This window comes from Thermobia domestica, chromosome 4 (genome assembly GCF_964235325.1).
Source record: "Thermobia domestica chromosome 4, izTheDome1.hap1.1, whole genome shotgun sequence".
NCBI classification, from domain to species: Eukaryota; Metazoa; Arthropoda; class Insecta; order Zygentoma; family Lepismatidae; genus Thermobia; species Thermobia domestica.
Genome location: NC_137457.1, coordinates 259,137,703 through 259,153,055, shown reverse-complemented (window position 1 = coordinate 259,153,055; position 15,353 = coordinate 259,137,703). Strand labels below are relative to the sequence as shown.

The window sequence follows — 15,353 nt, the reverse complement described above, 5'->3', positions numbered from 1 at the left end:
TCCTTTGTCACAGGAAAATGTTCCGTTACAATAAGGACATTCTCAGTCTTCATTTTCACTGTCTTCATCAGTTGACACTAAATGAAAAGACATATACAAATCTTCATCACTGGTTATGCCAGGGCTTCTCTCCCGTGTTGTTTTCTTCCCCTTCTTTAACGTTTGTTTATTCTCTGTACAAAGTGTGTCCTTTCCAATTCGCTTTGCTGCTTTCTTTTCATTTTGTTTGACTGTTCCTTTTTGAGATGCACGTTGCAAATCTTCAGTGAGTTTATTTTTGTGTGGTGAGCTAGTTAGAATAGTAGCAGAACCACCTCGTCTTCTTCTAGACATACCAGGATTAGGCACATGATGAGGCACTGGACTTACAACCGATGGTAAGACGAGCGACGATGCACTGGAGGTGCATCCATTTGAAGAATGCGAAGACTGGTTGAACGTATCGGTGTTTCCTAAATAACTGCCTTCAAAAGTCGTTGAAGAGTGAGCAGCAGGTGACTCATGCAGGCCTAATGCTGTAGATGTCTTGGGGTCTTCTGTTGGTGATGTAGGCCTAAGTGTTCTCACGTGTATGGAAGCCACAGTCCCTCCGTTTGCTGCTTCCTTGCTGACTTCTTCGTTTGCTTCAGCAATGTATTCATGCTCAGGAAATATATTGCGATCGCAGGGATACAGACCAGTCACTCGATATCCATTGGCAGCTACTTCAATTGTGGCAGCCTTTTTGTAAGCTTCTCCAAACAATGCTGCAACTTCGTAGTGGGTAACTGCTCTGTGTTTGTTATGTTTGAGTCATGTCTCTATTGCTTGCGCATAATATGTCTTCAGTGGTTGCATAAAAGCTCTGACGAGAGGTAGCAATTTATATGTCGTGTCTGGTGGCAAAGAACAAATGTGAATACCATTCTCGCGTGCCAATTGAAGCAACCTAACATTGCTCGTATGTGAGTAATGGCCATCCAGAATAAGAATAACTGGATTATCTTTGGAGGGTCTGACGTTCGTTAAGAACTGCTTCTGGAACCATTTAAGGAAACTATCAATTTGTATCCAGCCTAAGCTGTGGCAATGAGCGATGGTGCCATAAGGGGCACCATCCAGAAGTTCCTGCTTCATATTCTTTCTAGGATATACAATAAGGAGTGGCACAAAATGCCCTGACACACTTATGCATGAAACCACTGTGGCTAGGGAACCACGTTCCGCGGACGAAACTGAACCAACTTGCCTTTTCCCTTTAAGAGCAATCACCTTTGTTGTTTTGTGCTGGACGATGGTAAGGCCTGTTTCGTCAACGTTGTAAATTTTTGTTGGATCATAATACACAATGTCAACCAGTGGTTCGTATATATCAAAAAATGCATTAACCTTTTCTTTAGTGAACCCCTTAAGTCTAGCAAAACTTGTCGGTTGATGTTTTCCTAGTGAGCTTTGGATTGCTAGTCATAAAGCCACGAAACCATTTAGCACCAGCTGACTAATCGTCCTTCGGAAATGGATGCGGAATTGACTTCAGCGAGTTGAAAAGCTAAAAGTTTGATATGCTTGGCCGTTAAACCAAAAAACACAGATTCCATATCTACACAATACCTCACTAATTCACTTTCCAGATTGTACCCAAGAGTTGGTTTCCGCCCTAACCTAATGGAAACTAGCTTATCTATATCCTGTTCGGCACAACCCACACGGAACATGCCCTGTACAGCCTTATGTGACATCATTCCAAGGTGAAAAGTGCTATTCGTAATATCGCACCCGTGCGGTATTTGTAACATATGCAGGGTGCGATATTCGGCACAAGTGGGCATGCTAACATGGCGCCTAATTCTACCAACACATTTGGTATCCACTTCGCAATATACACTTTACACTATAACTAGGTAGTTATACATACCATTTATGGACTAATTATATGATTACATCATACCTTTGACTGCAGAATATATCGTTGACGACAATCTTGCAAAATATTTTGGCCTTCACCAAAATTACAACAGTTCGTGCTTTTCTTCCACGTGCACACAGCGCGGCGAAACTCCGTCTACTAGAGTAGATACCTCAGCCGATTATAGTACACGTGTTAACACCAGAGTGCAGCACTCCCTGGCCGAAATCCAACGGGGTACGGAATTAGGAAGGGGTGTGATAATCGGCACTTCTCCCCTAAGTACCATTTTGAAATTAAACAAGCAAGTATACTTTCCGTAACTATTTTATTGTTACATAAAAGCCTGTACCATAATCTAAATTCCTACACAGTTTCCACCAATATTAAGGCACTTACCATATCGTAAAACAAGCTTTTGAATACCATCCTCATAGAAGTCTGCCACCTGATTTGACAACTGCAATACGGTCGATTTGATAATTTAAGCGTTGAGTTACAATCCATAGAGAGCATTTCTTCAAACTTGAGGAAACTTATCAGATAACGATGAAATGGTAAAGCGTCTGATCTCTTTTACGTTTTCCTCAAACGAAATAAAATGAAATCTTTAAGTTTTACATTCCATGGTTATGTTGACCAAGCTAAAGGACATGGTGATGATGAGAAATGAATGAAATGGTAGTATGAAGAAAGTGGGAAGAAACGGGAGAACGCCGAGAAAACCTATGCACAGGGTGTTTGTCCACCACAAAGTTCACTTGAGGCGAGCTGCTATCGAAATGAGGACCTCATGCACCAGAGGTGAACACTCTACCACTGAGCCACCGTGGCCCTCACGTTTTCGTCAATTTTCTGCGCCAAGCCTTCAGTGATGAAAGAAGATCATCCACTGCGTTCCTCGTCATAAACAGTAGTGCTGCCATCTTTAAAGGTTCTAACCCATTTCCGGACCATTCCATCGCTCATAATGTTCTCTCCATACACTTCACTAATCTGACGATGAATTTCAGTCAGGCCTTTAACCGCTTAACGGTTGAATTTATTTTAGAGAAACGTCCCAAAAAGGTCATATTATTTTATTTCATATTTTAAATCTATCATAAATGCGTGCTAACACGATCTATTTTAATTGTCATTCAGAACCAAATTTCGAAAGTTATAACCCCTCAAAATACTACTTCTGGATTATCCAGTTTTTCGGGTACAATTGAAAATAAAATAATTGTAAGATTAAATGAATTTGCGTGCTGAAAAAAAATGTTTTATTTAAACAAAAGCTTTATCTGCTAAGTCCTGAACAGAATCATGGCAAAATTTCTATCGTCTTATAAGTTGAGGCTATTTAAAACGTGAAAACATTCAATCGGGATTATCCCGAAATATTTCGGGTACTGCAGGAGTAATACACTGCCGCCTGGTGTAAAAGTCAATAAGCCAAAACAAAAGACGGTTAATTTGCTTGTTAAGATTTGCTGCCTGCACCTTCTCTTCTCACAACGAAACATTTCGCTTAAATACAGATTCGAACGGAAAAATATAGTTTCAACGTAATAACTCGGGATAATCAAGATTTACATATTACCCTTGAACGTAATAATTCGGGTAAAACCGTTAAGCGGTTAAGACTAAAAAAAAAAATTACAGAGCGTATTTCACAGTCGGCGGAGGCATTTTAACTACTAATAAATAAACGTAAAACATGAGCGAATGTTTCCATAATGGCGCCTGTGGCTTTCCAACAGATGTAGATACACAGTGCGCATGTGCGAGTTGCGACTACAGCGCTGTACCGGACGATTTTCAAAGCGGTACTTGCTTTGAGAAAAGAAAAAAAACACGTCTCATCTTTGTCATCTATTTCGCATGCCTACATTTTTCTTTACAACCTAATATACATCTTTAAAAATGCACTAAACTAAGAGGATGCTTAAATTTGCATAGCAATGCCCAGAAGCGAAAAGTATTAATCATAATTATAGGGTATATCTTATTTACCACACTATGTACGGCCATCTTGCTACTGTCATCATGGAAAGCTTCATACGAGGGTATGTTTCATATGAAGGTGGCATGCTTATCGTTCGGCATCTATTTTTAGGTTTACACAAAATATTATTGTCCTAAATCTTCTCGAAGATTAAGCATTAGGATTTACACTCAACCACATCACTTTGTTAGGCTTAATGAAATTTGTCGATTGTCGATTGCTGCATACCTCATCTTTGACACTTTTTTCATTACCCGGTACTAGTATTGTAGGATATACCTAGGCACTTGAAACATATCTGTAAAAATTAATATTAACTGTGCCACTGTAGTATAGCTCTGCAACAGGAAATCTTTTAGCACTAATATTCGATTGGATTCAATTCATTTGAGTTTATTCTTCATTTTCAGCATCCAGTCTATATGAGATGGGACCTACTGTTTAATTTGTTCGAATCACTGTTTAGAACTAATATCAGAGGTTTTTGCCAGAAATTGAACAAATGTCCACGTTCGTTAGCCTCTACATCACAATTCCTTATACTTATCTTCAAGATTTGGATTATTTCAGTTTTCCTGTGGTACAAGGAATTACGAAATTTGATGTATATACAGTACATTACTAGAAAGTTACAAAGGACTATTATTCTTTTCTAAATAGAAACGAAAAATCTTATTAAATGAAGTCTCCACGAAACATTTCTACATCTTAGGACATCCTAATTATAAAACGGAAACATGTTAGTCTGTGTGGTCAAACATACTACAATAAATATTTCTCCCAGACTAATAACATATCGACTAAACGAACATTTGGTAAGTTTTATTACATAAACCTGACATTGGAACAGTAGGAAGCTCGAGAAAACATTTGTACTGACATTTTGACAAACATCGAAAAGGATCCTACATTCTTAGACAAAGTGATTACGTGTGATGATTCGTGGTTTTTCACGTACGATTCTGAAACAGCACCAATCAATGCGTTCGCAGAGCCCGAATTTTCCACTCCAAAAGCAAGCTCGAATGAGCAAGTCGAAATTCCAAGCCATTATGATTCTTTTTTGGACATCTGTTGGATCGTGTACGTTCATTGGGTACCCGAGTGTCAAACTGTAAACCAACATTATTATCTTGATGTTCTGACAGCCCTTCGTGAGCGAGTAAGAAGAGGACGACCTGATTTGTGGCAAACGAAATCATGGATTCTGCACCAAGACAATTTTCCTGTCCATATGGCCCTATCAGTTAAGACATTTTTGGCTAGACATGGCATTCCAGTGTTAGATCACCCGCCATATTCGCCGGGTCTTCCTCCGTGTGACTTTTTTACTCCCCACTGTGAAGTCAGCCCTGAAAGGAGCCCGGTTTGAGACAGTAGAAGCTGTGAAAAGAAAAGCAACGGATGTCAGAACATGATTTCAAAAAATGTCTGACAACACTGTTCCAACAATGGAAGAATCGTATGAAACGATGTAAGGATTGTGAAGGGGAGTACTTTGAAGGTGATCCCAGTGTGCAGAGTTCCCAGTGTGCAAAATGTCCAATAAAAGAATTTGTAGCATCAGTCTGTTTTTTCTAGCCACACCTCGTAGATATATATATATATATAAAGTTTCTGTGAAAATACATTTAGTATATTTCTACATGCGTCCAAGCAATGATTCTCAAATTCAAACCAGATTGTTTATAAAATGTGTGGTGTTACTGTCTTAATGGAAATGAATAGTGTAATCCTTTAACAAAAGTGATCTATAGTTGTCTCTTTCTTCGAATAAACCATGTCCATAACATTTCCACACAGGAAAAAAAATTGACAAGAGTGATGTCAGGAAATCGAGGTGGATTTTGTTGGGCAACTTTGCAATGCCTCTGCAATGCGCTGAATATTTTCTTCAAATGTTCGTGACCGACGACCACTATGCTTCTTTGTAATTGATTCCATCTATAAAAAATCAGCTTTCCATCCTTAGTTCTGATGGTATCGGATGAATCTCCTTAATGCACGTCGCGGAATTGTCGTTAAGTTTTAGTTGACGAAATAATTCTTGATAGTCTTCAAGTAACACTCTCTGATGTATTTAAAACGTCATTGTCTTATGTTTTGCACAATATTAGACTGCAATATGCATATATCATACACATTATAATTCTGTGGTCCATTCTTGGTATAATGTTGCTTGTTTTATGCACTTTGGACAATTCACCTCTAATCTATGGTCATTGGAAAATAGCTGTACTTTTCGTCAAAGTCAGCAAGGTGTTTAACGTTAAAATTTGGTCCCGTCAGTTAATGATAAAATCACAACAATGGAACCCAGTTCGGGATACTGGCATACAATTGGCATCGTTTCGGTATTGCTTGCCATTTTTATCACCTGAAATAGGAAAAGTAGTGCTAAAATACTAATAATAACCTTACTTTCTTACAATTTTTACAGTTAAGCTAGCATGTACCACCTAGAATACCGAAGAAAATTGCGTTACAGACTACATATAAGTATTTCAGATTGTGGCATTTTAATCCGGAGTACTTCTATTAAAAATTTGTGTTTTATCTTTAGATAAGTGCAGTATTTAAATAATGTTCAAAGTTAATTCCAAACAAACAAGTATTCAATTTTGTTTATCCTTCGCAGCGTCGTTGCCAACTTATTCCGCCCTTTGTTTCCTATACGGTCGACGCTTGTATGATAAACTTCAAATTCCAATAGGACTAATGCTGAGCAATTGGGGTGGTACTTTCGTTGAATCTTGGAGTCCGCCATCAGTGTTGCAAGCTTGTAATGTTCGCTCGAGACCAACTACCAACAAGAAATCGTAAGAAATGTTTCTCCTTCTTTTCGTTTAGTAAATATTCTATCTAATACAGGTTGCAAAAAATAGTATTCTATGTATACGGCACAAATAGTAATGTGCCTGTACATTGTAGATATGTGTTTAATGATGTTGAATATCTTTGTCGTTTTTTGATTTGTTTAGCCTATTAATTTACATAAGGAGTTATTCTTTTGTTTTCCATAAAATGAAATGTTGATGTTCAGTTACACAGAAACTGAAATTGATACATTTTTAATTAAATTATTAAAAATGATGATTGGCCTATATATGAACTCTTGCATCTAAAATGAAATTTGGTTCATAAAGAGATTAGACCTTAATTTGAATAACTTTCCTTATGAACAAGGCTACAGTTTAAGTGCCTGAAATATCTAGTAAAAATCGTAAATAGATGCAATCAAAGGAATTAGTGTTTCCACTCATCATTTTTAAAAATAATTTAAGGAAATAATGGTTCAGTTTTAATCATTCCGTTTTCAAATCTCTTTTAAATATCTCTTCCTTTGTGAAAATTAAAATTTGTCAATATAATTTTAATATTTAACAACTAAAATGTGATTTAAGTACTATTAAATTTGTATATAGTACAAATGCGTTTTGGCAAAGCAAGAAACATTGGATATGACTTGGAGAAGAAATCATTTAAATTTTCCGATCATATCAAGAAAAAGAAATACAATAAAACTTTATTAATTTTAATCTCACATCAAAATCAATAATTTGTTCAGACCAGTCCGTAAAACAAAATATGATGTACCTAATATATATATATCTATTTAAAGCATCTATGCTTCAATAATTTTAATTTTATGTATATCAACAAATGATAACAAAATTGTAGAAGCCATTCAAACTAAATTGTTTCAAGGATCCTACGGAATATCATTGATAAGGACTATCAATCAAAATAAGATCATCGAGCAAGCATATTCATTATATCTTACGTATATCAAATAAAGTGTCATAAGGAATACAGCTCTAAGGCTACCTAACATCAAATAAAACCCTACGACTGGGTTCCAGAATAAGAATAAGAAAAGAAAAGAAAAATGATTTCCTATATAAATCAATGGGTTAAATCGTTAATTAGTAATATATATATAATTTTAGATACCGATATATATTATAACATAATTTTAAATAGTATTTCACATTTCCTTTAAAACTATCACAAAAGAAAGAGACAATATTATTTTATCTTGAGATTAAACCGTGATTTGTTCTCGAAATTTTTCCGTTTTGTAAAAAATTTACGAAAATTACTTTCAAATACTTTTATTGTACATGAATTTGCTTTGCGTTGCAGAGTTCGTATTGATCAACATTCGCCGTCTGTTCTATGGAATTCAATGATTCATCCTCTTCTGAAATTAACATTCAGGGGAGTTATTTGGTATCAAGGTAATGCTTTCAATAATCTTAGTGCAATTTATTCTAACCAACAGTGAATCTTCAGTGACACATACACCTTACACTTTGGTTTATTTGACTAACACATCCACCGCTTAGTGCTTGTATATCTCACATTGATCCAATTGAAACGGCTTTATTTATGTTAGAAAGCTCAAAATTCTGAGTGAACGTGTAATATTTTCTGTAGCATGAGTGTCGCCAGGGAGTGTTAAACAGAATGGATCCTTTTAGTTTTAGTCCCACTTTCATGTTCTATAGGCAAGAGGAGACGAATGATTAGTGAAAGTGAACCATTACGAAGGAATTGGTGGAATAAAATGTGGAATAACCCCCAGAAAAACCACGGACATAATGTTGCAACCACAAATTAAAACTCACATTGCATGGAATTGAACCACAGGCCCTCAAAGGACAGGTAAATCTCTACCACTGTGCTATCGTGCTCCAAACTGGGAGTCAGAAGAAGGCTATATATATTATTTTAATTTTTTTCTTATACCTTCATCGACAAAGAAAATTGTATATATTATTTTTAATTTGTACATAGAATATGAAACTTTCTTTAGTTAAATATGTAGCACATAGTACATAAATACAACAGTTACTTTTCTGAAGTTCAGGTTTTTTGCTGTATAGCAGGTGTTTGGAAAATCAGTCATCTGAAATAGTAAAATAGAATTTGTATAAAAATCTGCGTTGACTGAGGAAATCTAAGCTTCGTATGTTCCATAATGATATAATGACGAAATGTCATATCAATTTATAAATATTACTATAAAACTGAATGTTCATCAAAGTTCACAAATCCTTCACGATTTACACTGTTCGGATAGGTATGTGTTTACAGTCGTCAAGTATACTAATGTTCAGGAGTATATTTTAGACATTATGCCATTCCATTATAAAACTCTGTTTCTTCCTGTCATCTGTAATTTAGATATTTCGTAAAATAGTGTATCTATTAGTAAAAAAAGATAATCCATACGAACGCTTAGTCTTAAATGTTTCTAAATACTTACAGTGTAGTTGCTTTTACGGTATTTTGTTCAAATGCATTATATCATCAATTAAACATTTCTTGGTATACATATTTCAATTTCTACTTTACTGCGGTAAGATAAACACTCTTAATCCTGTCATTACTGTTACTCAACATAATCATGATTTATTTTAAAAATCGTCATTGTGTAAGTCATACAAAAACTTAGAATTATATTTCTGAAAAAAATTGCGTACAATTATAGGGTATCTCAAAAGTCTTGACTTAGGGTAACTCTGTTATTATAAAAATTACAACAAATGTAAGAGGGAAAACCGTCTTTAAATATGATGTTTTCAATATAAAGTGAAGAATTTTTTTTAAATCGGACTAGCCGTTTGGACTGTACACTCTGTATGCGCCCAATTGTTATTTACCAGGAGATGGATAAATTTTTTAAGAGTAAGGTGGATGGACGTGAAATGGATGCTTGGCTCGCTATCGACACGCAGCGTAAAAGACAGTAGCTTCATTCACTTGTGGGTCCAGGTAAATAGCAACGCTGCATTTTCATTTAACATTGAGCGTATAGAGAGTGTACAGCCCAAACGGCTCGTCCGATTAAAAAAAAAATCCTTCACTTTAGATTGAAAACATCATATTTGGAGACGGTTTCTCCTCTTACATTTTGTTGTAAGTCTGATAATAACACAGTTACCCTTTGTCAGGGGTCTTTTGAGACACCCTGTATATCCTTCCTTAATCAATAGTAAATAGTAAATAGTGTTTAATAGTAAATATGATTTTTCAAACAACTACACACAACTTTTGTGCCTTAAAGCTAAATGTTTTTTGCAACAAAGTAAAAGTATATTCATTTCAAAGAGAATTTGAATTTCTTTTATTCCAACAATATTCAACATATGATGGTGATTATGGTGTATATACTATTATGGTGCATAAAAGATAATGATACTCATATCGGACAGTCGTTACATTGAAATTCATACTATTTACATTTCAATTCTTTTGGAGGAGTGTATGCTCAGTTGATTCTGAGCTTAACGACCCTTTCAGCAGCAAGGCTAAATGAGATGTGAACCTACTGATTAACGTGGAATCCGAATCACATGAACTCCCGCCGGGAATCGTACTCAGGTCTTTCACGCCAAAGGCGCTTGTGCTAACCGCTCAGCCACGGAGGAGCTCTGGAGGAATGTATGTGTATGAGGTAATCTTGAATAATGGTATATGCGTCTACTAATTTCCTAGCTCGGTGAAATTGTAACATGAAGGGTACATAAATAGTAGATCTCGTCCTTCATAACCTTATTGTCCGATAAATATGTAAAGTAAAGCCGATACATTATTACACAGTTGAAAGTACATTATACAAATTTTAATGTGTATTATAAGCAAAATAACCACATTAGACTTTATAGTTAAATCATATAGTTTTGAATTTTTGTTCAACACATCTTAATACTAAATACACATGTATCAAATTTTGGTAAATTTTCCAGGTGAATCCAATGTTAATTCCTCTACTAATTACACCTGCTTATTCACTCATATGATCCCTTCATGGACAAATTCTTTCCATGCTTCTAATCAAGGTAACCAGCCTACATTCCCATTCGGATTTGTTCAGGTAATTTTTTTTTATTTTTAATTAGTATTTTCAATTATTTTAGTCAATATCACTCTGTGCTAATGGCGTATGCTATATTTGATTAATTATATAGCTGTGACTCCTTAGAAGAATTTATAGTAAATTTATCATAACATAATATGAAAGAATCAGCATCGGAGACATTGATTAGGTGTTCATTGGATATTGATTGGTTACATTTTTCTACAAATATTAGTGTTTTTTTTTTAATTTCTGCAGAAAAATGTTGTGGTTGTGATTTTTATAAACATTTAAGAGGCAACTTTAAATGTGTTTAGTTTTCCTGCATCAAGAATACTTTAAAGTAATCAGCTCGTAATTTATTTGCATATTTTCACATAATCCTATACATTGTGTTCATATTGCTATATATATATATATATATATATATAGCTGAAATTCAAGATGCATTCATATCTACGTAGAAATACGTTAATGAAATTTTAACCTGTTAAGTACGGATTCACCCATAACGTAGCCATTATGGATTCATGTTGGATGGAGAAGGTGCAATTTCTATTGTAGTTAAAGAATGAAGAATATCTTAAATATAAAGAAATTTATGAATGTGTTTCCATTTCCTGGCTTGAGGAATCCAACCTGATTAATCTACAGTATTATCGAAAAATAGCGCTTTATTACTTCTAATTTTGTAATCAATTAAAAACAAATTCAGAGGCAATACAATTATTTCTAAAATATTACATTACCCCCTCTGTCCCTTGTGTTGCCATAATTTACTATATAAAGTGTATTGTTTTCAAAGACATAAATATCAAAATATTTTCTTCTTAAAAATGTGGATTTAATTACGAGGAAAAACGTAATTTTGACATTATGTGACTGATTACTCCTAGATAGCTACCTTCAATCGCAATCCACCCAGTCGTGATCATTGGGCATATCTTCGATGGCACCAAACAGCTGATCATGGATATGCACCTAATGCTGATATGCCAGATACCTTCATGGCGGCATCCTTTGATCTGGAAGACGTAGACTCTCCAAACGGGGCGTAAGTATTTTGATAATTTGGGTACAAAATGTAGAGAATATTAATCATAGACAGAAATGGAGAAGTATCTTGGCAAGTAAGGAAAGCACTATTTGAATTAAGTTTCAAGCAGTATTTCCTTTCCAGTTGTTTGTTTTCAAAAGAGTACAAGTCGAGTCATAACTCTTGTATTAGAGTAGAGTCATAGATGTTGAATTTTCACATAAAACCCAGTAATAGTAAGTAGCTACTTCGTAGCAGAGGTGATTTCCAAGACATTACTAACAGTATTGTATATTTGAAGTACGGAAATTACTATTGAAGCAAACATAGAAGCAAAATTATCTCCGAGCTCTACGAGTGTCAATATATTTATCAGAAATTAATCTAGTGAGTATTAGTGAAAGAAGAAATTATATGTGTTACTTGAATATACAGACGGAAACTTCAGTCAAATCTTTACGTTCATCAAATATTCATCTGTTTCAACATATTGAACATAAAAACCGTGCAAAAATATATCGAATGTTGCAAGTTTTTAGAGAACTAGGTACAATATCTTTTCCCATGGGTGGTCTCTGTTTGGGTTTTAACATGCTGCCTAAGCATTTATTCTACGTAAGACCTGAACTTTGAGCTTAATGTATAACCCGAACTTACTGAACTTCCACTGTCAACCCAGCACTCCCACATGAAAGACAACAAAAGTGTGTATTTATTCATGCAAGAATAATCTGCTGTGGATTCAAATACGACTATTTTAAACGCGTATTACTCATTACACACACATCTGACCAGACTACTATTTGCACTGTTTCATACATTACGCCCGCCGTATGTTATGCGATTACAGGCAGTATCAACTGAAAAGACAGTCAGCTGGAAACATACAGCCGTAGAAAGCGGAAGGCAATCGTGGTCGTATTCGAGTTTTCGTGCTGAGGAATGCCAGACTCTCTGACACTGAAGTCTTGAAGCACTTTCAAAAAGAAGGATTGAGTCGTGCAACTGTGTACAAGATTAGAAGGGATAAAAGATGGAATTTCAACAAACAAAAGACAGAAGAAAGAAAAAATTATTATGCAAGTAAACAAAATACGACAATGTGAAAATGTATCTCATTTGAATCCACAGCAGGTTAACGTGAAATGTGTTCGTTGATTTTCGTTTACGTCCTAATGCACAGCCACACTGAAAGTCGAAACGTATTGTTTACGCGATCTACAAATCCTGCTGAGGTTGTAATGCAATGTAGGTCTAGTCAGTAGATAAAGAGCGCATCTGCGAGATAACCTTACATAATAATATTTTCTCACCTCAAGAAACTTGGATTATAGGATTATACCACTGGTCTGGGGTAACAGATTTGAAGGGATTTGTCAAGAAATTAAGAAAGAGCAATGTTTTTATATAGTGTCCAGGATATCACAATAGGTAAGTGAAATAATTGCAGTTTGGATATAACCAACTGTGAAATACCGGTATTAATTTGATTTATTCAAATATGGCAGATAAAATACAGAATTGCCTTCCACTGTTTCCCTTTCTCTCTGTAATTTATATATATACGGGCACTAATAAGCTACTTTTTCCCTTCATTTTCTTTATGTTGGATTATGATCCTCATTTTCTTTATTAAATACAATCATACTTTTGCAGCGTTCACCCACGTGACAAACAGACAATTGCTGATCGACTAAGTTGGGCTGCATTCAATATCGTATACGGACAGGAGTCATATCCTATTCATGGTCCACAGGTAAGAAAATACGTATATGTCTGAGACTTTGTTTTCCCATATAAGAATTGCATGCTTCAATATAATCAGATTTATGAAATTCAGAGATTTCAGAAATGTATTTTATCGTCAATGACAAGTTGGAAAAAAAAACCGGAGATTCAGCGGTAGAATTCTCATGTGAAAATTTCTGGTTCTAAATCAAAGTTTGTACCCGACAATTTTGTACCCGTGTATTTAACGGGAGCTACTCATCTTCTTCATTCTTTCCACACCATTGGTGGTTTCTTTTCTTGGTCTGCTTCTCTTTTTTCACTACAAAACATAGCCGAGACATGTTTTTTTTCTTATTTTTTATTTTAGTTAAAAATCTAGTTTCTGTTTGTTAAAGCGAAATTTTGTAAAGAATCATAAGTATTCGATTACAATTTACAATTTTGGTCCTTTTGACCAGTGATTCATGTACACAATTTAAATCAGTGAATCTTGAATTGCATTTCGTTGCAGAAATGAAACTAAGTTTTCCAGTTTAACGACCCACGATAATGCCCGTTATGCAAAGGGCGACGATGAATGATGGAAGTGAATGATGGAGAATTTGGAATGAGAATGTGGGAGAAAACTGGAGTACCCCAAGAAAACCCACGGACATGATATCCCCGCGAAATTACTTAACCGAGGATCGAACTAGGAAGCCCACGCATCGGATGTAAGCGCTCTACCACTGAGCCACCGTGCATTTCGTTATATATATATATATATAGGGTGTTTCAAAACAACACCGACATATTTTGGGATTCGATTCCTGATACCAAAATAACATAAAAGTATAAACCAACTTGGGTGTACAAATTCTTCCTTTCGGAGTTAGAGGGGGTAGTCGGGTCCAGGGCCGTGCCGTGGGGGGCGAGCGGGGTGATGAGCCCGCGCGCCGAAGTAAGGAGGCCGAAAAAATTCGAGAGAAAAAGGGGCAAAAGAAAGGAAAATTTACTTGGAATATATGTATGGGGCCCCGTCGTATACTTTCGCCCCGGGTGCTGATTTTCCACGGCACGGCACTAGTCGGGTCAAGAGTTCCCTTAGGTATTAATATGTGCGCTAGCCCAAAATACATATTTCAGAATCCTGCGATGCTCATGCAACAATTTTTATACAGGGAGTTTGGCTACGGCCATATAATTTGAAGTAGTTACTAACTACCTCTATAAAAATTGTTACGGAAGTACCTCAGGATTCTGAAACATGGATATTTTGATAGGGCACACACTAGTTCCTAAGTGAAGTCTTAACCCGACTACGGTAGGTCCCATAGTTTAGGAGCTATGGACCCTTCAAGTTAATTTTTTCATGTTTTCGGTAGCCTATAACTCCGAAAGGAAGCATTTGTGCACCCAGGTTGGTCTATCTTTTTGTCTTGTCTTGGTGTCAGAAATCACCTCCCAAACGTTGTCGGTATATATATATATATATATATATATATATATATATATATATATATATATATATATATACGAAGTGTGACACAAAAGTAATGAAATTGAGTGCACAAAAAAATTGGAGTATGCCACCACTATTTTAGTGGCGTCATGTCACATCCCTTCCTATATCCGAGCTGTGAATTTTGACTCAACCGGTCGTGACAGTCAGGGATATTGCACCAACGAGTTAACACGTGAAACTGCGTTCCGGTGGGAAAATATCTAGTGTGAAGCCTCGACAGAGTTGAGTTGATTTTAGTTTAGCGTCCAGTTCAGCAGTGAGGCTATATGAGACGTGGACCTACTGATTAACGTGGGATCCGAACCACATGAGCTCCCGCCGGGGAAGCCTCGACAGAAAATA

The 15,353-nt window shown here is 35.7% G+C and overlaps 1 protein-coding gene across 1 annotated transcript in view; it reads left to right on the top strand.

Moving 5' to 3' along the window:
• Positions 1-15,353, top strand: part of LOC145683107 (sialate O-acetylesterase-like) — a 79,071-nt gene that overhangs the window by 55,833 nt on the left and 7,885 nt on the right. The window contains exons 7-11 of the mRNA XM_081754467.1: positions 6,514-6,694; positions 8,022-8,116; positions 10,631-10,758; positions 11,637-11,794; positions 13,433-13,532. Of these exons, the coding sequence (XP_081610593.1) occupies positions 6,514-6,694; positions 8,022-8,116; positions 10,631-10,758; positions 11,637-11,794; positions 13,433-13,532 (662 nt within the window). The remainder of the gene's footprint in view (positions 1-6,513; positions 6,695-8,021; positions 8,117-10,630; positions 10,759-11,636; positions 11,795-13,432; positions 13,533-15,353) is intronic.